The 25,128-nt window shown below is 47.7% G+C and overlaps 2 protein-coding genes across 2 annotated transcripts; both read left to right on the top strand.

Annotated features, from left to right (window-relative positions):
• Positions 1 to 5: 5 nt before the first annotated feature.
• Positions 6 to 2,192, top strand: LOC136494960 (subtilisin-like protease 4). The gene has a single exon (XM_066491128.1). It carries the CDS (start codon positions 6 to 8, stop codon positions 2,190 to 2,192), a length of 2,187 nt encoding a protein of 728 aa, XP_066347225.1.
• An 8,476-nt stretch (positions 2,193 to 10,668) lies between these two features.
• Positions 10,669 to 11,094, top strand: LOC136492249 (uncharacterized). Its single transcript, XM_066488331.1, has one exon. The coding sequence runs from the start codon at positions 10,669 to 10,671 to the stop codon at positions 11,092 to 11,094; it is 426 nt and encodes a 141-aa protein (XP_066344428.1).
• The last annotated feature ends 14,034 nt before the right edge of the window (positions 11,095 to 25,128 follow it).

The following is a 25,128-nucleotide window of genomic DNA, read 5'->3' as shown; positions in this document are numbered from 1 at the left end:
CAGCCATGGGAAGCTTCAACCTCCCGTTGCTCCCCATCCTTCTCCTTGCAGTCGTCGCCGCGGTGACCGGCGATGAGCTCCGTACGTTCATCGTTCACGTGCAGCCGCACGAGAGCCACGTGTTCGGCACGACCGACGACCGAACGACTTGGTACAAGACGTTCCTTCCAGAGGACGAGCGGCTCGTCCACTCGTATCACCACGTCGCGAGCGGCTTCGCCGCTCGGCTGACGGAGCAGGAACTCGACGCGCTGTCCGCCATGCCCGGGTTCGTCACGGCGGTGCCGAACCACGTGTACCGGCTGCTGACGACACACACGCCGCAGTTCCTTGGACTGGAGCTGCCGCAGAGGGGCAAGAACTACACCTCCGAGTTCGGCGAGGGCGTCATCATCGGCGTGCTCGACAGCGGCGTCTATCCCTTCCACCCCTCCTTCAGCGGCTACGGCATGCCGCCGCCGCCGGCCAAGTGGAAGGGCCGCTGCGACTTCAACGCCTCGGCGTGCAACAACAAGCTCATCGGCGCACGTTCTTTCGAGTCGGACCCGTCCCCGCTCGACCTGGACGGGCACGGCACGCACACGTCGAGCACCGCGGCGGGAGCCGTCGTGCCGGGCGCACAGGTGCTCGGCCAGGCCGCCGGCACTGCCTCCGGCATGGCGCCACGCGCGCACGTCGCCATGTACAAGGTGTGTGGCGACGAGTGCACCAGTGCCGACATCCTCGCCGGCATCGACGCGGCCGTCGGTGATGGCTGTGACGTTATCTCCATGTCCCTTGGCGGGCCGACGCTGCCGTTCTACGAAGACAACCTCGCCATTGGCACATTTGCGGCCGTTGAGAAGGGCGTCTTTGTCAGCTTGGCGGCTGGCAACGACGGCCCAGCGGATAGCACGCTGTCCAACGACGCGCCGTGGATGCTCACCGTCGCGGCGGGCACCATGGACCGTCTGATCGCTGCCCAGGTGCGCCTCGGAAACGGCTCGACGTTCGATGGCGAGTCGGCTTTCCAGCCCAACATCTCGACGACCGTCACCTACCCGTTGGTCTACGCGGGCGCCAGCTCAACACCCAACGCCAGTTTCTGCGGCAACGGTTCACTGGACGGCTTCGATGTCAAAGGCAAGATCGTGCTCTGCGACCGTGGCATCGTCGCAAGGCTTGACAAAGGTGCCGAGGTGAAGAGAGCCGGTGGGTTCGGCATGATTATGGCGAACCAGTTCTCCGACGGATACAGCACCCTCGCCGACGCGCACGTGCTCCCTGCCTCGCACGTCAGCTACGTTGCCGGCGTAGCCATCAAGGAGTACATCAACTCCACGGCGAACCCGGTGGCGCAAATAATCTTCAAGGGCACCGTGCTTGGTACGTCACCGGCACCGGCTATCACCTCGTTCTCCTCGCGCGGGCCCAGCATCCAGAACCCCGGCATCCTGAAGCCTGACATCACAGGCCCCGGCGTGAGCGTGCTCGCGGCGTGGCCATTCCGGGTTGGCCCTCCGTCCACAGAGCCGACGTTCAACTTGGAATCCGGCACGTCCATGTCCACGCCGCACCTCAGCGGCATCGCCGCGCTCATCAAGAGTAAGTACCCGGACTGGTCGCCGTCAGCGATCAAGTCCGCCATCATGACGACCGCTGACCCCGACGACAGATCGGGGAAACCAATAGTGGACGAGCAGTACGTGCCGGCCAACTTGTTCGCCACAGGCGCCGGCCAGGTGAACCCCGACAAGGCCCTCGATCCTGGCCTCGTCTACGACATCGCGCCCGCCGAGTACATCGGCTTCCTCTGCGGCATGTACACGAGCAAGGAGGTGTCCGTGATCGCGCGCCGCTCGATCGACTGCTCGACCATCACGGTGATCCCGGACCGCATGCTCAACTACCCATCCATCACGGTCACGCTCCCGTCCACGACGAACCCCACGGCTCCGGTCGTGGTGAGCCGCACGGTGAAGAATGTCGGGGAGGCGCCGGCGGTGTACTACCCGCACGTCGACCTGCCAGCCTCTGTGCAGGTGAAGGTCACTCCGAGCTCGCTGCAGTTCACCGAGGTGAACCAGGCTCAGAACTTCACGGTCTCCGTGTGGCGGGGGCAGAGCACTGACGCCAAGATTGTGGAGGGCTCGCTCCGGTGGGTGTCTGGCAACCACACCGTGAGGAGCTCCGTCTCCATCTCCTTCGCCTGATAGACTTGACAACTACTCCTGGGTTTAGTCCCGTTTCGTCCAGCTTGCCTTTGGCTCTTATCCTGTTTTATTTTCGCCGTACATATTTGTATTTGACTCTTCAATTTAATTTAAATCTTCAGTGATGCCCCTCTTTTTTTTTTTGGGGGGGGGGGGGGGGGGGGGGGGGGGGGGAAGTCAGAGCTTCATATATTAGCCATGAGCCAGATTACAATCCATGTCTACGATCTCCCTAAGCCCTGGTGGGATTATAAGCCACTCCTCCACCCGGTTTTCATGAGAAACTAGACGAGCACATTCATGAGCTAATCTATTACAATCTCTACTAATGAACGATAAATCAAAAGATTCGAAGCTCCGGCTGATGTCTTCCATCTGCTTCAGCAAGTAATCGACTTCCGATTTTTGGTTTGCTCGGTTAGTCCACAGCCGGACCAGCACCTGCACTACTGGATTCAGGTTCTTTGCCGAGTGCATGAGGCACTCGGCAAAGGCTATATTGCACTCGGCAAAGCCTTTGCCGAGTGCGGCACTCGGCAAAGCACACACGGCAAAAAAATGATCGGTAAAGCACTCTTTGCCGAGTGCCCCGGAAACACTCGGCAAAGAAAAGCGACCGTCACGGCGCCGGTTCCGTTGACGGTCACTTTGCCGAGTGTTAACCCTGTCGGCACTCGGCAAAGATTTTTTTAAATTTTTTTTAAAACTTTCTTTGCCGAGTGCCAACACGTGAGGCACTCGGCAAAGAGCTTTTATTTTTTTTTTGAGAATTTTCTTTGCCGAGTGCCAACCCTCCATGTACTCGGCAAATCTTTTTTTTTTTAAATTCTTTGCCGAGCGCCAACCCAGAAGGCACTCGGCAAAGAGCTTTTATTTTTTTTTGAAAATTTTCTTTGCCGAGTGCCAAACCTCCAGGCACTCGGCAAAGATTTTTTATTTTTTTAAAAAAAATTATTTGCCGAGCGTCAACCCGGAAGGCACTCGGCAAAGAGCTTTTATTTTTTTTGGAAATTTTCTTTGCCGAGTGCCACCACTCCAGGCACTCGGCAAAGGTTTTTTTTTTAAAACTCTTTGCCGAGTGCCAACACGGCAGGCACTCGGCAAAGTTTAAATTTTTTTTTAAAATTTCTTTGCCGAGTGTTATAGTCACAGCACTCGGCAAAGCTGAAAAATCTGTTTTCTGGTCGCCCATTTTGCCAGCTTTGCCGAGTGTTGTGACCATTGCGCTCGGCAAAGGGGTCCTTTGCCGAGTGCAACACTCAGCAAAGTGACCCAAAACGGCAAATATTTTTTTTTGCGTTCCATCGTAACAAATACATTCATACAAACATATATCACATATATATCTCATCCACCACATATATATCTCATCCATCACATATATATCTCATCCATCGCACTCATCCATCACATATATATCTCATCCATCCACACATCCATCCACCCATAACACATCCATCACAATATATAATAATAAGTGCTCAAGTCCATCCAAATAAGTTTACAAGTCCATCAAAGTCCACAAGTGCATCACAAGTTCATCACCAAGTGAACAACAAATATAAAAAATACAACATGCACTCATCTCGGCCACTGCGACTGTGGTGAAGGCCCAGGTGCATCATTCGTAGGTGCATGAGGTGGATTATTCGAACCACCGTCAGATAAAGACTGCACAAAAGAGAAAAGATTGCATGTGAGATAAAATTATTTTGATAGCTAATCTAGGACGATAGAGGCCATACAAGCAAAGCACAAGTGAAAGTAAAAAACTTTGATACTCACAGGAGTAGCTGCAGCTGCAGGACGCGGAGGCGGAGGTGGAACCAACAGCCCAGGTGGCAGAGACAAGCCCATACGTTGCCCAAGCCCTTGTAGAAAATCCGTAATGTCCATCAGCCTCTGCGCCTGGGCCTGCCGCTCGGCCCGCTCGGCCTCCAACTAGGCCCCCAGCTCCTGACGTTCCTTCATTTCTTGTTCCAGCCGGGCCTGCAATATTTCACTCTAATGTTTCAGTAATGCAAAGCTAATTAAGGTGTGTAAAGATCAATGTATGACGAGTAAAACAGGAATAACCTCGAGTGCGTCGACCCGGTGCTGTGCAGCGGTCGGCCGTGTGCGAATGGCCGGGCTCTCGCTCGTGCTCTGTGCTCAGATCTGGGAGAGAGAGGGAGTAGAGGCCATGTCGATGACGCCGTCGCCAAGCCAGAACCGTCCATGCTTCTTGCCTTGCCCCGCCCTCATGACGGCCTCTCCATCGAAGTCCTGGGTGCTCGGATCGTGGTCTGCCCCATGGAGCGACCTCGCCACCTCAGTGTACTCACTGATGCGGGAGTGGACGCTCGGGTTCGTGTATGCCTCGGGCGGGTCCTACAGGTTGAAGGAGACGTCGGACGTCGCCTTACCCTTGTGGGCCATACACCATGCCTGGAAGTCCGAGCAAGCCTGGCCACTATGTGACGTCGACTGCGAGAAAGACAGCACGATGATTAGAAATTATACAGAACTGAGCGTGACAATAGATAAATCAATTCGCGTACCTATGCTTGTTTGTATCCGGCGAGGTTGCGGCTGCCTTGATGGTGTGCTAGACCTTGCATCAGTAAACGACGGTTCCAGGCATCCCTGTGCATCTTGAGGTACTCCTCCGTGAACCACCTGTCCACCATCATCGCCCAGCACTCGGGATACGCTTGGCACCACCAGGGAATCACCTACACGTCATCAAGTATTGGACATATAAGAAGATCAAATTAAACCAACTTAATCTCAAATCGAATCAATGTTGATGTTCTTCATTTACCTCAAGGTACTGCTCCCGGGTCAGCTGCATCTCTCTTGCGTCTTTCTTGGTTTTCCTCTCTCCAAGCTTCGACCCATAGTAGGTTACGATGGCCTGGATGCGCGCCTCGTGATGCATGTCGGTGATGAGTTTTTTACAGGCTTTGGTAGTCGCCTGCTCCGCCCTGGCCTCAAATCCCTCCTCGCATCTGTAATAAGTCTGCATACAAAAGCGATGTATCGATTCATTATTTCAAGAAAAGTCTAATGAATGCGACGTATTGAGCAATGTTGTGCAAGGGAGACTTACCCAAAACTCTGCCTTCACCCGCGCCACCTTGTTGGGGTACTCCGCATCGGAGGCGACGACGTAGTGGTCAAACGAGTAGGCCGGCTCCGTCTTCGATGCGTACGTGACAATGTCGGGGAAGTGCTGCCTGCACAGAAGACCCAGGATGCCGTTGACTAGCCGTGCGCTACCACTCGACACAACCACCCAGTTCCTGCACAAGTAATTAAGAAAAATTATTAGTTTTTTTTCATCATATCATATGAAGTAGTGCTGATAACATATACAGTTACTTACTTTTGTCCTTCGGGGCGAATCAGTGGGCATTGGTGACGAAGCGGAACCTGTGGGAGGCTCGCGGGACCTCGCAAGTAGACACTCGAAGAGGAGTTGGAGGAAGCGGAACCCGTGCCTGCCGCCTCCCCCCCCCCTCCTTCTCCTCCTCCTCCGTCTGCCGAACCAACTCCTCGTCTGACTCATCCATGGGCGCCACCTCCTCCTGCGGCTGGCGGTCCTCCTCACGTGGCGTGGGAGGAGATGGCCCCATCCTGCGGCTAGCGGTCCTCCTCCTCCTGTTCGATCCCTCTGCCGCCCCCTCCGCCCCCTCCTACGACCGGCGTTGTCTTTGGTAAATCGAGTTCACAGACCTATGACGGTCGCCCGCCATCTTTGTTCAATCACCTGCAATAAAAAAGAAAAACAAGACGTAATTAGAAATAGGTGCAAAAATAAACAAAACATAATTACAAAAAATATAGTATTACATGTATTAGAAATATATGCAAAAATGAACAAAACATAATTACAAAAAACATAGTATTACATGTATTAGAAATAATCTTCATGATTGAAATTAGCTGGATCATAGGTCTCGTCATCACTATCAACATTGTCCAACTCATCAACACTATCCGAAGGAGGAATGTTGTCTTCATTGTCATTGCCGAAATGTAATCGCTCAAGCATTTGTATGTCCTTCAGATTTCACACCTCGTCTCCAGCGTCCTCGTCATCATCCCTTTCATTATCTACTTCCATTCCTATCTCTTCGGTTAAGTCTATGTCAAACCTCCCTTGTAGCCCCTCTTCTTGATAGAACTCTCCATCATATGTGTTTGGGTTGAAGTTATAATCTTCATCGTTTGGGACAGGTAGTTTACCGTGTGGCGATACATTGTGCACAATAGACCAACCCTTAAGATGCTCGGCGTCTTTGCACACGTATGACGTATAATAAACCTGGACGGCCTGTTGAGCCACAATATAGACATCTTTTCCTGGACAGATGGAATCCTGTTGAATCTCGACTAGCCCAAGCTTAGGGGTTCGTCTCATTACACCAGGATGAAACCAGTGGCATTTGAATATGACAGGAGTAAGAGGTTTGGAACCATAAAATGATAGTTCGTAGATTTCTTCAATTCTTCCATAATAGTCGAGTCCATCAGTGCCGGGGGTAACAACTCCGCTGTTTGTGGTTTGTTGATTGGGCCAACTCTGCTCGTAGCTTGCTGTGTGAAAACGATATCCATTCACGTCATAACCGGTAAATGACTTGACCCTAACGGCACAGCCATTTGCAACCTGTCTTAACTCATCACTTATAGGCGCATCAGTTTGGGCTTTCTGTTTGAACCAACAAATGAAATCGGGGCTCCCTAGTCCCGCACCCCATGAAAGAAGGGTATCATTTTCTTGTGGTGTAGGTTGCCTTGATCCATGCCAGGATTGACGAAGAAATTCCCTATACCAACGAGAAACAAGGGGGTTGGACGACGAAACAAGGACATACGGCGAAATGAAACAAGTTCGTTTAGAACTTACCGAATGAACGGTTGCACCTCGACAAGGTTGGTCAACACATATAGCATGATACTGCGCCACTCTTCATTTTTCAATTGCTTAATGGTCGATGCACTTGCGCTTCCAAGTTGCCCTTGGAAAAGGTTGAGGTTCGATTCATTTTCGCCAGCATTGTAACGAGGGGGTGGATTATGAACGTTAGGAAGTTTCTCAGTGTAGTATTTCTCTGTGAAGTTCGACACCTCCTCTAGAATGTATGCCTCTGCAATGGAAGCCTCAATTCTAGCTTTATTTCTACATTTTTTGCGAAGAGTCTTCAGACATCTCTCAATTGGATAGCACCAACGGTTTTGCACGGCCCCCCCCCATCCGTGCCTCATACGGGAGGTGCACAATCAAATGCTGCATCGACAAGAAGCAGGCGGGTGGAAAGATCTTCTCTAACTTATAGAGCAACACGGGTGCCGCTTTTTCCAAGTCATCAATGACGGTCCGAGAGAGCTCCTTGGCACAAAGCTGGCGGAATAAGTAGCTCAACTCTGCCAGCACTTGCCAGACATGCTCCGGGACATAGCCTCGAACCATCGCCAGAAGAAGCCGCTCAATCCATATGTGGTAGTCATGACTCTTCATCCCGTTGACTCACAGAGTGCCTAAGTTAACTCCCCTCTTTAGATTCGCTGCATACCCATCAGGGAACATTAGCTTCTTGATCCATTCAAGTACTTCCCTCCTTTGGTCCTTTTTCAAGACGAAATCAGCCTTAGGCCTTCTCCAGGTCTTGCCACGACTAGGAGGTTGCATCTCTTGATTTGGTCTATCGCACAACGTTGCCAGGTCTACTCTAGCCTTTGGGTTGTCCTTAGACTTTTCAGTGTCCATGAGTGTTGCCCAAAGTGCCTCGGCGACATTCTTTTCAGTGTGTATTACATCAATGTTATGTGGTAGAAGAAGGTCATCGAAATAGGGGAGCCTCGTCATGCCCGAGATATGAGTCCACATATGCTGCTCACCATATCCCACAAAACCACCTTCTTCATTGGGCATGAGAGCACCTATCTAAGCATGAACCTCGGCACCATTCATCATCCGCGGTGTAGGGTTTATCACTTTGACGCCTTTCGTAAAGTTCTTGATATCTTGTCTGAATGGATGGTCAAGAGGTAGGAATTGACGATGTCTATCAAACGACGAATACTTGCCACCCTTCTGCAACCAAATAAACCTCACACCTTCCTTGCATATTGGGCATGGGAACTTCCTGTGAACACACCAGGCGCAGAATATCCCATACGCCAAGAAGTCATGCAGGGAGTAGTGGTACCAAACGTGCATTTTGAAGGTTGTCTTTGTAGCTTGATCGTATGTCCATACCCCTTCGTCCCAAGCACGGACCAATTCATCAAATACGGGCTCCATGAACACACCCATATTACTCCCTGGGTGTCTAGGAATTATCAACGACAAGAATACGTTATGTCGTTGAAAGGAGACACCGGGGGGGAGATTAAGGGGGATAACAAAGACGGGCCAACATGTGTATGGGGCAGCCATCATTCCATAAGGATTGAACCCATCTGTTGCCAACGCGACACGTACATTACGAGCCTCATCTGCTTTGTCACGATGTTTGTCATTAAAGCGGATCCAAGCTTCACCATCGGATGGATGTACCATCTTGTCAAGATTGTACCGTTTGCCATTTTTATGCCATGTCATCTGTTTCGTGGATTCCTCGGTCATGTATAGCCGTTGGATCCTCGGTAGGAACGGAAGGTACCGTAGGATTTTCATGGGGATCGTAAGTTGCCTCTTCTGGCCATCATCAGAGTCTACCTCCAGGTACCTGGAGGATTTACACTTTGGACAGAACTTTGCATGCTCGTGTTCTTTCCTAAATAGGAGACACCCTTTCGGACAAGCATGTATCTGCTCATACGGCATCTTAAGTGCTCGAAGGAGTTTCTGTGACTCGTACATGCTCTTCGGCAGAATGTGGCCCTCCGGAAGCAAGGTGCCAATCACGGCCAATATCTTATCGAAGCCAGGTCGACTTAAGTTTAACTCGGACTTCAATCCCATTAAGCGTCCAATGGCATCCAGTTGAGACACCGTTGACCGATTGTGAAGGGGTTTCTGTGCCGAGTCCATCATATCGTAGAACACCTGTGCGGCTGCTTCCATCTCCTCCTCACGTCCCTCATCGAACTGTCCTTGGTGAAAGTCATCTAACATGTCTGCTACCCCGGCATCAGCATCAAAAGCCTCCACCCGTGGTCTCACCACCTCCTCTCTCATACGATGGGCTTCACCATGGTGGACCCACCGGGTGTAGTTCGGCGTAAATCCATTCTTCACAAGATGTTTACCCATTTCCACCTTGTTTACCCTTCTCCTGTTTCCACATTTGCTGCAGGGACACAAAACTAGGCAATGTCCTTTAGCAGCGTTGCCAAATGCACTGTTCAAGAAAGCATCGGTCTTGTTCATCCATTCCGTGGTGTAATCACTCTGACTTCTCCAGCCCGTGTACATCCACTGACGGTCATCCATCCTCTAACATATGTATCGGTGAGTAATGTAACCATTAATTGCATGTACATGGTGTTCCTACTATCTAATAGGTGAGGATAGGTCCTAATCCCACCCGCAGATGTGTAGATGAGGTTAGTTTCCATGCTCTACTCCTATCCGAGACAGAATTTCGGTAGCACCTCCCCGCTGTTCTCCAGATACACGTCCTGCCAAAGAAGAGTGTGTATCCGGAGAACAACAGGGAGGTGATGCCGAAACTCTGTCTCGGACTAGAGCAGAACATGGAAACTAACCCATCTACGCATCCACGGGCTGTCCAAAAAGCGTGGACAATCCGAAATAGATATGGTCATAGATATGCAAAGGTCTGCATACCTCCAACCGTATCTCTTTCGAACGGGAGACGCCTAACTAGGTTACGCGATCTACGACAATGATATGAAAAGAGGGGTTATACCTAGGGTGGTGACGGAGTCAGGCTAGCGGGGCCGTGGTGGGTCGGTGCAGTGGCGAGACGACGCGGTGTAGGCAGACCGACACGGTGGCGAGAACTCCGACTCAACTCTGACGGGCTCTTCTCTACAAAAATGGAACAAAATACTGTTATTTACAAAAAAAAAATCGGCAGAACCTCCCCTGCACGGTGAGGTTTCCAAAACCTACAAAAAACAACGGCACGATGGTCGACAAGCACATATGGCTCAACAGAAGCCATGTAGTTTGGATATCAATCCATGCAGAAGAATATATCCAAGTAGTACCACTACTTGTACTACTACTTTCACTATTGCTACTACTACTACCATTGGTTCTTCTACTACTACCACTATTGCTACAACTAATATCATTAGTTGTACTACTACTACCACTACTTCTACTACTACTACTACCACTAATTCTACTACTAATACTACCACTAGTTGTACTAATACTACCACTAGTACAACTAATACTACTACAACTACCACTACCTCGACAATAATAAGTGAGAAGGCATACCTGACGGGCGACGGGGTAGGGGCGGGCGGCGTCGGGATCGGGCGGAGTCGGGGATGGGGTCGAGCACGGATGGCGTCGGGGCGGGTGGTCCACGGGGCGCGGCCGGGGGCAGGGCAAGGCCAGAAAAAAGGCGCGGCCGGGGCGCAGGGCCGGCCAGGGTCAGGGCGGCGCGGCGGGGGAAGGGCCAGCCGGGGGCACGGCGCGGCCTGGCGCGCGGCAGCGGGCGGCGCGGCTGGGGAAGGGCCGGCCGGGGGGCACGGCGCGGCCGGCGGCAGGGCGCGAAGGCAGCGGGCGGCGCTGGCTGGGGGCAGGGCAGGCGCTGGGAAGGCACGCGGCTGGCGGCCGGGGCGCGTGGGAAGCGAGGGCACGGCGGCACGGGCAGGCCGGGCGGCGCGGGCGCGCGGGCGTGCCGGTGGCGGCGCGGGCGAGCGGGGCGGGCAGGCGTGGGCGCGGGGATGGCTGGCAGTGACTGCCCGGCCGGTCAAAAACCGCTAAGTCCTCGGCTTTGCCGAGTGCCAGATCAGGGAGGCACTCGGCAAAGATTTTGTTTTTTTTGTTTTTAATTTCTTTGCCGAGTGCCCCAGATCTAGCACTCGGCAAAGATTTAAATTTTTTTTTAATTCTTTGCCGAGCGTCTCAGATCTGGCGCTCGGCAAAGAAAATTTTTTTATTTTAAAAATACTTCACCGAGTGCCCCCTGGACGGCACTCGGCAAAGATTTAATTTTTTTTATTATTTCTTTGCCGAGTGCTCCTGTGTATGCACTCGGCAAAGAGGAAATTTTTAAAAAAAATTAAAACATTCTTTGCCGAGTGCCTGATGGCTGGCACTCGGCAAAGACACCCTTTGCCGAGTGCCATGCCCCGGCACTCAGCAAAGTTTTTTTGTTTTTTTTTGTTTTGGCCAAAAACAAAAAAAAACAAAAAAACTTTGTCGAGTGCCAGGGCATGGCACTCGGCAAAGGGTGTCTTTGCCGAGTGCCAGCCATCAGGCACTCGACAAAGAATGTTTTAATTTTTTTTTAAATTTCCTCTTTGCCGAGTGCATACACAGGAGCACTCGGCAAAGAAATAATAAAAAAAATTAAATCTTTGCCGAGTGCCGTCCAGGGAGCACTCGGCATAGTATTTTAAAAATAAAAAAAAAATCTTTGCCGAGCGCCAGATCTGAGACGCTCGGCAAAGAATTTAAAAAAAAAATAAATCTTCGCCGAGTGCCAGATCTGGGGCACTCGGCAAAGAAATTAAAAACAAAAAAAAAACAAATCTTTGCCGAGTGCCTAACCGCAGGCGCTCGGCAAAGAAGGCCGTGGCAGGGCGCCGTTTCACGGGCAGCCTATGCCGAGTGTAGAGATTTTGCCGAGAGTCTGGCACTCGGCAAAGAAGTCCTTTGCCGAGTGCCTATGTTTGCCGAGTGCCCGGCACTTGGCAAAGAAATCTTTGCCGAGTGCAATTCTTTGTCGAGTGCAGCACTTGGCAAAGAAGATCTTTGTCGAGTGTCCGATTTTTGACACTCGGCAAAGTCTCTATTTCCAGTAGTGCTGGCAGTCAGATTCCATCTTCAGCCTCCGCACTCCTCTCTCCAATGCATATAGCAGGCCATCCCGGCATGCCACAACTTCCGCAGTTAAAGCATTGAGGCAATGTTCATACCAACTCGCTCTGCCTCCACATGTTCTTCCTTCATGATCTCGCAGAACCACTCCTGACGACGCTGTCCCATTCTCAGCATGGAAAGCAGCATCGACATTAATTGCACTTAATCCACTCTCGCTCCGGTGCTTGCCAGGACCTTTGATTGCTCACCGGAGCTGTTGGGACTTTGATCGGATGGGCAAACTGCCAGAGGTCAAATGCAGTGTCAATTGCCCACCTAGCAGCTACCTTCACGGGCACTCCTCCATGCCGACGTTTGTTCCTCGTCATCCAAACGGACCACGTACCACATAAAATGACGCCTGCATCTTTGGCTGCAATTATAGATGTCCATCGGGCCGGGCCACTACTGGGCCACCGGGCACGGCCCGATGGGCGTCGGGCCGGCACGGCACGTCGTGCCTCTTGGGCCATGCCCAAATAGGCCCCGTGCCTAATCAGCGGCCTAGGCACGGCCTGTTGGGGCGATTTTCGGGCCGAGCTAGCCTAGGAAGCACGGCCTACAGAGTAGGACGGGCCAGCTCGAAGCCCGCATCACAGTGGAGCCGTGGGGGAGCGCCGCCGCCAGCCGCACAGAGGAGCCGAGGGTCGAGGCCACGTGAGGTAGAGAGGGAAGAGGAGGCAGCAACGTGAGTTGGGGGAGATGGCGATGACACGAGTCGATGTGGAGGTGGCAGCCACTCGGCAGCAGCTGCATCAGATCTACGACGTGGAGGTCAGTGGGGGAAGAAAGATCCCAGATGCGGGTGAGACCACCGGCGGCGCACTGGTCAGAGAGGATAGGAGCGTGAGATGGGGCGAGCCGGCGTTGCGGGGGGCCGAGCAAAGGAAGAAGAGGAGCGTGAGATGGAGCGAGCGAGTTCGTGCGGAGCAGGGAAGGAGGAGTGGACTCATGAGTCACGGTGGGGAATGGATATCCATATCATGGCCGAGGTAGTCAATGACTCAATGAGTAGGCCTACGGTTAGAGATAAGATGTTGGGCTATGGTGAGTTGTTGGGCCATAGATGAATTAGCTTGCTACCGGGCCTGCTGTTGTAGGCCGGGCCATGCTGGGCTGGCACCTCGTGCCTAGGGTAAGGCCCAGGCATGACCTGCTACTTCGGGCCATGCCAGCCCAGGCCCACACACCACCGGGCCAGGCCGTGCTCGGGCCGAGTCAAAACGGCCCGGCCTGGGCCAAAAATGCGGACTTCATGCCGGACCGTCGTGCTACAGGCTGTGTGGACATCTATAGTTGCAATCACATCTGGATCCACAATGTCCTGAGCCCAAATTATTGGCTGCAACACGGGTATCTTCACTCCCGTAAAAGCTTTTACCTACTCCCAAAAGGCTCTAGCCACCATACAGTCCAACAAGGCATGCTTGATCGATTCATCATCTGTCCCACAGACTTCACGAAAAAGTATAGGCTCAATATGTCTTCGGTGGCTCACCACGGGTAGGAAGAAAACCATTCACCACTCTCCACCAAAACACCCTCACCTTCGCCTGCCCCTCTTGTTCTTTCAAAAAAAACTACTCCTAGGTTTACTTTGTCTTCCACATGAACAACGGCACTCACTCACCACACTAGCCCACTGAAAGCTCTAGTTTGGTTTTGGTGAATTGATGAAATCCTAAGTGCTAACCTAGTTTATCAAGTGATCATGAGATAGGTAGCACACTCCAAGTCGTGAAGCAAATGAAGATCATAGCATGATGAAGATGATGCCATGGTAATGATCAAGTGCTTGGACTTGGAAAGGAGAAAGAGAAAAACAAAAAGCTCAAGGCAAAGGTATAATTTATAGGAGCTATTTTGTTTTGGTGATCAAGACACTTAGAGAGTATGATCAAATTTAGGTTTGATAGCCATACTATTAAGAGGGGTGAAACTCATATCGAGATATGGTTATCAAAGTGCCACTTGATGCTCTAACTCATTGCATATGCATTTAGGATCTAGTGGAGTGCTAACACCCATGAAAATGTTTGTGAAAATATGCTAACACATGTGCAGAAAAGTGATATACTTGGTGGTTGGCACATTTGAGCAAGGGTGAAGAAGTTAGAGGTGAAAAGGAGTTAGTCTCGCTGGTCACAAGGTGATCGGACGCTGGTCCTAGAGGAACTGACGCGTCCGGTCAGTTGTAACAGCAGAGATGCTGGCGTCAGTCAAACGACCGGACACTGGAGGCAGGGTCCGATCCTATTGTCGGGCAGCGCACAGAGGCTAGGGTCTCTAACCAAACGATGGCAGGGTCCGGTCGTGCTTGACCGGACGTGTTTGGTGGGCAAAATGCGTTTCTGGAACCTTACTAGAAACGACCGGACGCTGGTGGCTCAGCGTCCGGTCAGTTATAGCGCAGTGTCCGGTCAGCTCGAGTTACCATTGAAGTTGGGACACGTGGCTGTCGTTGGGCGACCGGACACTGAGGTCCAGTGTCTGATCAACATGACTGGAGCGTTCGGTCAGCCCGTGTTGTGTCTAGTGAAGGGGTACAACGGCTCTATTTCGTGGGGGCTTCTATTTAAGCCCCATGGCTAGTTGAAGCTCACACCTTTGGCCATTTTCATTGACATAGCAACCTTGTGAGCTTAGCCAAAGTCCTCCCACTCATCTCCATCCTTGATTCATCATCTTTGTGAGATTGGGAGAGAATCCAAGTGCATTACTTGAGTGTTTGCATCTAGAGGCACTTGGTGTTCGTGTTTTGCTACGGATTTCGCTTGTTACTCTTGGTGGTTGCCGCCACCTAGATGGCTTGGAGCAGCAAGGATCGTCGAGCGAAGGTTGGTGATTGTCTTTGGATCCGATCGTGGTGATTGTGAGGGGTTCATGACCTTTCCCCAGCGGAGAGCCAAAAGGTACTCTAGTGGATTACTCATGGCTTGTGTGATCCTCATCTTGTGTTGGTTGTGCGGCACCTTATTGAGGGTTTGGCGTGTGAAGCCAATTAGCGCGTGAACCTCCAAGTGAGTGAATCGCCACAACGAGGACTAGCTTGCCGATAAGCAAGTGAACCTCAGTAAAAATCATTGTGTTCATCATTGATTCCGAGGTGATTGGTCTTCATTGTTATTCATCCTTGTGATTGATTGATTCCTTCATCTACACGGTGGTATAACCTTCTTGATCACTCTCCTTATATTACCACAAACTAGTTGTCAAGCTCTTTAGTGTAAACAGTTGTGAGAGCTTGGTTGGTTGGTTGGTGTGGCTCTTTAGTTAGCCTTTGAGAGCACACTAACATAGGGTAGTGTCATAGCTATTGTGTGAATAGATACTATCTAAATTAAAATTGTGGTAGGTAGCTTACACTTTGAGTAGGCTAGCGCAACACTTGCTTCACCTCATAGTTGTCTAACCATTTTGTTAAGTGTTGTTGTAGAAATTTTTATTAGGCTATTCACCCTTCCTCTAGCCATTAGGACCTTTCAAGTGGTATCAGAGCTGAGGTCACCATGATTTGAGGCTTAACAACCTTCGGTGTAAAAATAGCTCAAATCAACAACACCAAGAATCCACCCCAATTTGATGGCACAAATTATCTATATTGGAAGTAAAAAATGACCACACATATCAAGTCAATCAATAGAAGAGTGTGGAAGGTGGTAGAAACCAAAATTGAGATTGAAGATCCGGAGAATCCCACCATGGCCGAAGAAGTGCTTCTCCAAAACAATGATATTGCTCTAAGTGCTATTCATGATGCAATTGATGAAAGAACATTTGAGGAAATCAAGAATATTGAGATGGCTCATGAGGCATGGAAGAAGTTGGAAGAATCATTTGAAGGCACTCAAGCCATGAAGGGTGTGAAGGCTTACATTCTTAAGGAGAAGTTTGCAAGCTTCAAGATGAAGGAGGATGAGAGTGTGCTAGAGATGTTTCATAGGCTTCAAGTGCTTATCAATGATCTCAAAGCCCTTGGAGAAGAGGTGAAGGATAAGGACTTCTCCCACAAGTTCTTAAGATGCTTACCTTCAAGATTTGGCACATTGGTCACTATTCTAGTAAGGAGTGGTTTGGACACCATGACACCAAACCAAGTGTTGGAAGACATCATGACCGATGATACATATAGAGATGATGATGAGAAGGAAGAAAAGAAGGAGAAGAAAGAAGAGAAGAAGGATGAGAAGAAGAAGAGCGTGGCATTCAAAGCCACAACATCCAAGGGCAAAGCTAAGCAAGAAACATCAAGTGAAGATGATGATTCATGGGATGATGATGAGAAGATGGCTCTCTTTGTCAAGAGATTTGGCAAGTTCATGGTGAAGAAGGGCTATCATGCTAGAAGAAAGAAGTCTTCATCCAAGAACAAAGAAGAGTCAAGAAGATGCTTCCAGTGTGGAAGCAAAGATCATCTTGTTGCTCAATGCCCATTCAATAGCGACAATGATGATGACAACAAGAAGAACAAGAAGAAGGACAAGAAGGAAAAGAAAGAGAAGAAAGACAAGATGGCATTCAAGAAGAAGAAGGGTGGTTCATATGTAGTCACTTGGGATAGTGATGCTTCCTCAAGTGATGATGATGATGATAACAAGGCCAAGAAGAAGGCTCTTGCAAGCATTGCAATCAATGAGAAGCCTTCTCTCTTTGAATCTTCATCATGCTTCATGGCTAAGGCGACTAAGGTACAATCTTGTGATGATGAAAGTGATGAAGAACATGATGATGAAAATGAAAATGAAAATAACCATGATAGTGATAGTGATGATGATGAACCCACTAAAGATGAATTATTTGACATGCTAGAAGATGCTAGAGAACACTTTGACATCAAGAGAAGAGAATGCAAAAGCTTGCGTAAGGAACTAAAAAACCTTAAGCAAGCCTTTGATGAGCACAATGCATCTCATGAGAGGTTAGAGGAAGCCAATGAGAAGCTTGGCAAAGCTAACAAAAAGCTTGAAAAGGCTCATTCCTCTTTGCTTAATGAGCAAAATAAAAAGAAGCATGTTGAAACTTACAATGTAGGCTTGACTTGTGATATAATTGATGAATCATTATCTATGCCTATCATTGTTGCTCCCACTAACCCTTCTTGTAGTACTTCCACCTCCACCTCATCTAGTAGTGACGGTCTCACTTGTGATGCCTCACTAGTGGTTGAGAATGAGAACCTCAAGAAGGAGGTCAACAAGCTTACTCACACTTTAGCTAAGGCTTATGGTGGTGAGGACCGCTTGCTTATGTGCTTGGGTAGCCAATGAGCTTCTCTCTACAAAGAGGGGTTGGGCTACACCCCCAAGAAAGGCAAGGCGGCCTTTGCTCCTTATAAGACTAGTTTTGTGAAGAACAATGGTCGGTTTTGTACTAGTTGCAAGCAAGTTGGTCATGTAGAGCAAAAATGCATGAACAAGAAATCACAAGCTAATGTATCCTTCATAAAGCTTGATTCATGCTATATGCTTACTAAGGGTACAAATGGTGTGAAGGCTAAGTTCATTGGTAAACCATGGATGGGCTCAAAGAAGAAAGTCATTTGGGTACCAAAGTGCTTAGTGACTAATCTTCAAGGACCCAAGCAAGTTTGGGTACCTAAAAAGAATTGATCTTCTTTTGTAGGTTAATTACAAAGCCGGAGGAAGGCATTGGGTTCTTGATAGTGGGTGCACTCAACACATGACCAGTGATGCAAGAATGTTCAACTCAATTAACACCAATGGCAATGATGGTTGTGATAGTATCACATTTGGTGACAATGGCAAAGGCAAGGTCAAAGGACTTGGTAAGATTGCAATATCCAATGACATGAGCATATCCAATGTGTTGCTAGTAGAGAGCTTGAACTTCAATTTGCTATCCATGGCTCAATTGTGTGATCTTGGATTCAAATGCATATTTGGGGTAGATGATGTAGAGATCATAAGTGTAGATGGCTCAAATTTGATCTTCAAAGGCTTTAGATATGAGAATCTATACTTGGTTGATTTCAATGCTAGTGAAGCTAAATTATCTACATGCTTGTTCACTAAGTCTAGCATGGGTTGGTTATGGCATAGAAGGCTTGGTCATGTTGGAATGAAACAATTGAATAGATTGGTTAAGCATAACTTAGTTAAAGGCTTGAAAGATGTTGTGTTTGAAAAGGATAAGCTTTGTAGCTCTTGTCAAGCCGGCAAACAAGTTGGAAATACCCATCATAAGAAAAGCATGATGAGCACTAGTAAAGCATTTGAGTTATTGCACATGGATTTGTTTGGGCCAACACAATACACTAACATTGGTGGTAACAAATATGGCTTTGTGATAGTGGATGACTGTAATAGAACCGACTAAATCATAAGAACGTAAGTACAAAAACAATCACCGAAGCAATCAAATTCCTGTACTTAAGCTCCCATAATCCCGGTAGTCCGGAAATCACGAAGGATTTCAACCAACTCTCGACATACAAACCAAGATCGTAGTGATTCAACACAACACATCATCTGTTACAACATTTCATAATAAGCATTCGGATACATCCATCAGAGTTTAAATAGAATATTACAAACCAAGTTTGAGTGTGCGGAAGCAACATAGTTTGGTATAAAACATCATAGTTTGCAATTACATTGCCAAGTCTGAGTCATGTCCCACAAAAGCATTATCAGGTACGAGAACTAGTAGAGACCGCGCCCAATGGTCTAGTCTTCATCCCAGCTAGGAGAAGGCAGTACTTGCAGCAACCAAAGTAGAACTGGTCATCTGCAACAGGTGGGAGATAAACCCTGAGTACGAGAAGGTACTCAGCTAGACTTACCCGTCAAAACCAGAAATAAAGGACACCAAGGATCATGCAAGGCTTTTAAGGTGGGCTAGCTTGACACAGTTGCATAAAAGAGCTTATGATTATAGTAACCAATTTAAACTTAGCATCAAGCTTATCATTATTTACATGTCCACTAGATTAGCACCTGTACTAGAGCACTCACTTATTAGGAGCAAACAATATTAACCATAGCAGGTATAATAAGGCTGTCATCATTATATCATCATTTCCGAACCATTATGTTATTTAGTGTATCTACATTGGAGATAAGCCCGTCAAGTTCTCACTAACCGGGAGAGACGGCGACTCGAATCGAATTACAACTCAGCTGAGGGGGTATTCCTAACTCTCACCCTGGCATACTTAGCAAGGGTAGCCGTGGGTCACCTTTGGGACATCTCAGGAACCAAATTCGCGGGTTCGATCAGCGCCAGCACTCTTAGGGATTACCCTTCTGCCAGGACGATCAGGACTTTTAAATCACCTACCCTTGGACTCATGCCTACGGCTCCCTTCCGAGGCGCACTTTATACTTATCGACTCCCGGCCTGAGGTGAGCTACTCGGCTTCGTGGTCGGTCTTCAGACCCGGCCAACTAAGAGAGAGGCATGCATTCAATATGAATAGGAAAGGCTCTAAGATTCAGTCCTTAATCGACACAGACGGAGTCACTGCAAACCGGCAAGCCTCCGCCCGGTCTCCATTTCAAATTAAGACTGGTTCTTTTCCACGATAGCAAATATAGCCAACCGTGCCATATGTATCTTCCTATATCTCACAGGTGACAGGAAATCACCTGACTTCTACCATGTTTAAGCAGGGCTAAGCACTATATGAGCCTGAGCTACATAGGATTCAGGGTAACAATATATGGACAAGGATTGGGTAACCAATGCAGCAAGTGTTTGCATCCAACACCTAAACTTAATGCAACAATATATGTAATAATAATACTATAACTGTATTTCAGAAATTAGGAGGCTTAATATGCTCTGGGGCTTGCCTTTCACAAAGTTGCAAGGACGGTGATCCGGGCACTCAACGGCGACCTCGTCTGACACTTCTCCTGAAGGCTGCACCTCCTGAACCTCCGGTGTCGGCTGCTGCTGCTCGCTCGGTTCCTCGAATTCTAGCAGTGTTACTCCCTCCGGTACACCTATTGCATGCCGATGCACGAGATAAATATCATGGATGCATAAGGAATGACATGATGCTCATGATGAATGAATCACAGTAAGTGTTTACGAAAGCATCACTGGACACTCGTTTACCGAGTAAAATAGCTCTATACAAATCACTTTAAGCATGCATCTAACTTAACTTAAAGAACAAGATCAACTTACCTAACTTGCATAACCTAAGATAAAGATGCTCATCTTTAGTTAAAGGCCTAACACCTAGGAACATTACCACAAACTTAGAAATAGTAAAGGTATACATAATTTAACATTTAAAGTTTCATATGCATACAAGTAGTCCCTTAATTCAATCACAACCAAAGTTCTACAATTCCAAATGACTTGTATGAGGACATTCTGGAAAGCTTATGAAATTTTCTACAAATCAATGGTAAACAGCAAAGCATGATTCTTATGTTAACCAAATCAATTTCCAGTAAACCTAGAATCTATCTAGAAATGACAGGGTTACTAACTTAATTATTTAATGATGATGCAAAAGCCTAATTTGCTCAAACTAAGTTTACCAACTTGTTTCACATACCAGAGGAACACTAGAAAGTATAATGCTAACTTCTAAATAAATTATTTAATGTCCTTTTCAAATTTATTTAGTTAATTAGGTGATTAAATCAATATATAGTAAAACTATTCATAAAAATCTACACAAATTACAGTAGCTATCTCATGCTTCACATGGACTACCATAAAAATTTCAAAGCCATTGAGTAAGCAAAACTTACTGTATCCAAAATAACAGGTGGCATGCCTATTTTTAGCATAATTAGGAAACCCTAATGAAAAGTGTCAAGCAATAGATTTCACATTTTTCCTAGCATCATTCTAGCATGAGAACCTTACTCACCAAATTTTACCTATACTGGATCTATAGAAAAATTATGAAAATTCACACAAGATCCATCCATTGATAAAAGGAAATTCTATAACTCAAAAACTACACATGCACTAGCTCTGAAATTTTAACCAGAGCTTCTACTAAGCAATAATAGATTACCCACAAAATTTCATAATTTTTTGACCACAAAAACTCAAGATAAAATTCAAACAAGTTTGCATGCATCTAAAAATACATTTCAAAGTCCTATTTTATTCATCCAAAATTTCTAAAACATGTGCTCATATAATATTTTTATTAAATACTAGACATTACTAGGAACTCAACAAAATTGGAACCATAGCATTTGGAGCTACCAATTAGGAGATACACATTTTTGAATATCTATACAAATCTGTGAAATAATTAAAACAAAACAAAACAAGAAATCATTTCACTGCTGTTGGGCCGGCCCGAGGAAACGGCGGCCCACGAAGCGCACGCTGGCGTGGCCCAAAACGCGGTGCAGCCTAGGCTGGCTCCCGCCTTCGGCTCGATGACTGACGAGTGGGCCCTACGCGATAGAGAGACAGACAGGGGAACGGAGGAAGATGACGGCGCAACTCGCCGCCGGTGGCTTCTCCGGCGAAGGCAATGGTGCCAACGTGCTCGCCTCACCCAAGCGAACCTAGGGAAACCATCTATTGTAGCTAATGACGCAGCTAGAGGGGGTGGCGATGGCCACGGCGGTGCTCGGCCACGGCATGGCCGGCTCCGACGATGCTACGACGTCGTAGCCCGATAAGGCGACCCTACGAGCTTCGGCAGCACTCCTAGAACCTAGCACGAGACAGAGGAGGGGTGGCAAGGGCGCGAGGACAGCTGGCTGCGTGGAGCGCCAACTCCGGTGAGGGCAGCCATGGCGGCGGTGGAAGAAAACCAACGCTTGGCCCTTACTGAGGCTCGATTGACATGATTGAACGGTGGAGGTGGTAGACGGGATCACGGCAAGGCGAGGAGCAAGATGGCCAATGTGTTTTTGTAGTGGCGAGCTCAAACGGCAACGGTGATGCTCAGTTGGAACTAGAGGGGCTACGGCGGCTTCGGTGCTGCGCGCTGTGGAAGCGAAAGAAAAGCAAATGGAGCAGGCGACTCCATCGGGCAGGCGCACGGGGTGCTCAAGACGCGGCCAGCAGCGCCAGGAAGCCTGTGGCGCATGGCCTGCATGAGCAGAAGGCTGGTGACGGGTGGCGCCACATGGCCAGCAAACTCTGAACCGGTCGGCCACGATGTTACTGAACTTTTTCTAAAAAATCGCGATTCAGTGATCACTGACGATGAGTGACAGAGCAGGTTTGCCGGTGATTAGCTCCTAATCTGTGATGATCTAGACTATACCATAGTTAACAAAGTTGATCATCTATATGTGAACTACAACTCTTGTTATTGGAGCTCGAGCTGGTTTGGCTCTGTTAGGGAGATACAAGGTGAAAAAGTTGGGTTCACAAAACTGCAAAACACTTAAGGACTTAGAAAATGTCTAAGTATGAAATCAGCATGAAATGCTGACTTGTGGGCCATGTTTGAGCTTGTTCTACCCATTTTCATGAAATGATCATAAAACAACTTTTGTTCCTTAATAAATTAGCTACAACTTTGGTAAAGAGTGCATAGCCATGCAAAGTCTCTAAGTTGGACTTTTGAATCAGTCAAACAGTGATACTCCAAGGGTCAATTCTAGTCAAACCTTCACTTGAGGGCATTTTGGTCATTTTGATCTACATGAACAATGTCCCAACAAGTAACCTAAGTGTAGTTAAGGTGTAATAGACCATGATCAACCACTTTACAAAATTGTTATACCACTTCTAAAGATCACATGTGATAAAGCAATTAAAACAAGCAATTCATTCATATGTTTCAATTCCATGTTTCACATGTTTCATGACCTTGTGGTTATTTTATACTTGTCATATTACTACCATGTTGCCATGTTTCAAGGTATGAGAAACTCAGGTTGCATTCACATGTTACACCATTACTATTCACAATACTTAAGTATGAAACATACACAATTGGAACATGTTGCATATGCATGTTTCAGTAACAAAGGCATGATGAGATAGATGATGCACATGTTTATGAAATGAAATGCAATTAGTAGAAGCCAAACACCTAGGGTGTTACAGCCCTCCCCCCTTAGAAAAATCTCGTCCCGAGATTTGGAAAGCGTACCATTTAGTATAGAAAGTTGGATGATTTTCTTTTAAATAATCTTCCTGCTCCCATGTTGCATCCCGTTCACTATGATTACTCCAAACTACCTTGTATAACTTAACTACTCATGTACGAGTCACTCTTTCTTGAGTATCCAGAACTTGCATGGGCTTTTCCTCATAAGAAAGATCAGATTTCAAGTTGACTTTTCTTGTTGCTATTCTTTCCTCAGGAATACGAAGACACTTCTTCAGCTAGGACACATGGAATACCGGGAATATAGCTCCCATGTCACGTGGTAGATCGAGCTTATATGCTACTCTTCCACTTTTCTCGATAATGCGGTAAGGTCCAACATATCGAGGCTCAAGCTTCCTTTTAATTCCAAAACGCTTGACTCCTTTCATAGGGGATACCTTCAGATAAACATGATCACCTACTTCAAACTCAATAGGTTTTCTTCTCTTGTCAGCATAGCTCTTTTGCCTAGCCTGTGCGGCAGTCATATTCTTCTGTATAGTTCAGACTTGCTCTTTGGCTTCTTTTACAAAGTCAATACCATAGAATCTTCTTTCCCTGGGTTCCACCTAGTTCAAAGGAGTTCTACACTTGCGGCCATAAAGAGCTTCAAAAGGAGCCATTTTGATACTCTCTTGATAACTGTTGTTATAAGAGAATTCAGTGAGAGGTAACCAGTCCTCCCAAGAGCCTTTGCAAGAGATAAGACAAGCCCTAAGCATGTCTTCAAGAATTTGATTAACACGCTTAGTCTGTCCTGATGTTTGCGGATGATAGGTAGAACTACGGATTAAATGAGTGCCAAGATTCTGATGTAAGCACTCCCAAAAGTGAGCCGTGAATTGCGGTCCTCTATCTGAAACAATGGATTTGGGTACACCATGGAGACGTACCACTTATTAAAAGTAAATCTCAGCATAATTGTGCGGGTGATAGGTAGACTTGACCGGAATAAAGTGAGCAGATTTAGTTAGACGATCTACGATAACCCAGATGGAATCACAACCCTTTTTGGTAGTGGGTAGTCCAACAATGAAATCCATGCTAATTTCTTCCCACTTCCAGCCAGGAATAGAGAGTGGCTGCAATAATCCGGGCCTTATGTGAATAGCCTTGACTCTGCAACAGTTATCACATCTTGCCACATAAGCTATGATTTCTTTCTTCATCTTGGTCCACCAATAGTACAGCTTGAGATCTTGATACATTTTACTGCTACCAGGATGGATGGACAATTTGGAAGAATGGGCTTCAGCCATAATTTGATTTCTAAGTTCTTTGTCTTTGGGTACCACAAGCCTATCATTAAACCAGAGAATTCCTTTGTCATCGACCTTAAAGTGCTTGGTCTCTTTCTCTTTCATCTTCCGCTTGATGTGAAACACACCCACATCAGTCTTCTGGAGTTCGATAATTCGACTTCTAAGAGAGCAATCCACAGTGATATTATGGAGTACTACAGGATGAAGGAGGTGTGCCAGATGAAAGTCTTCACTAACTAAGGAATTGCAATGTGCTTTTCTGCTTAAGGCATCAGCAACCACATTTGCCTTACCAGGATGGTAGTGCACTTGAAGGTTGTAGTCTTTGATTAATTCTAACCATCGTCGTTGACGCATGTTCAACTCGGGTTGAGTAAAGATATACTTGAGGCTTTTATGGTCAGTATAGATGTTGCACACATTACCCAGCAAGTAATGTCTCCAAATTTTCAGGGCATGAACAACCGCGGCTAGCTCTAAGTCATGGGTAGGATAGTTGACTTCATGCTTTCGAAGCTGGCGTGAAGCATAAGCAATTACTTGGCCCTCCTGCATAAGAACACACCCCAAACCGGTGCCACATGCATCACAGTAGACATCAAAAGGCTTCTC

Source organism: Miscanthus floridulus, chromosome 11 (assembly GCF_019320115.1).
Source record: "Miscanthus floridulus cultivar M001 chromosome 11, ASM1932011v1, whole genome shotgun sequence".
Classification (NCBI taxonomy): domain Eukaryota; kingdom Viridiplantae; phylum Streptophyta; class Magnoliopsida; order Poales; family Poaceae; genus Miscanthus; species Miscanthus floridulus.
The sequence above is the reverse complement of the archived record's forward strand: the minus strand, read 5'-3'. Positions and strand labels throughout refer to the sequence as shown.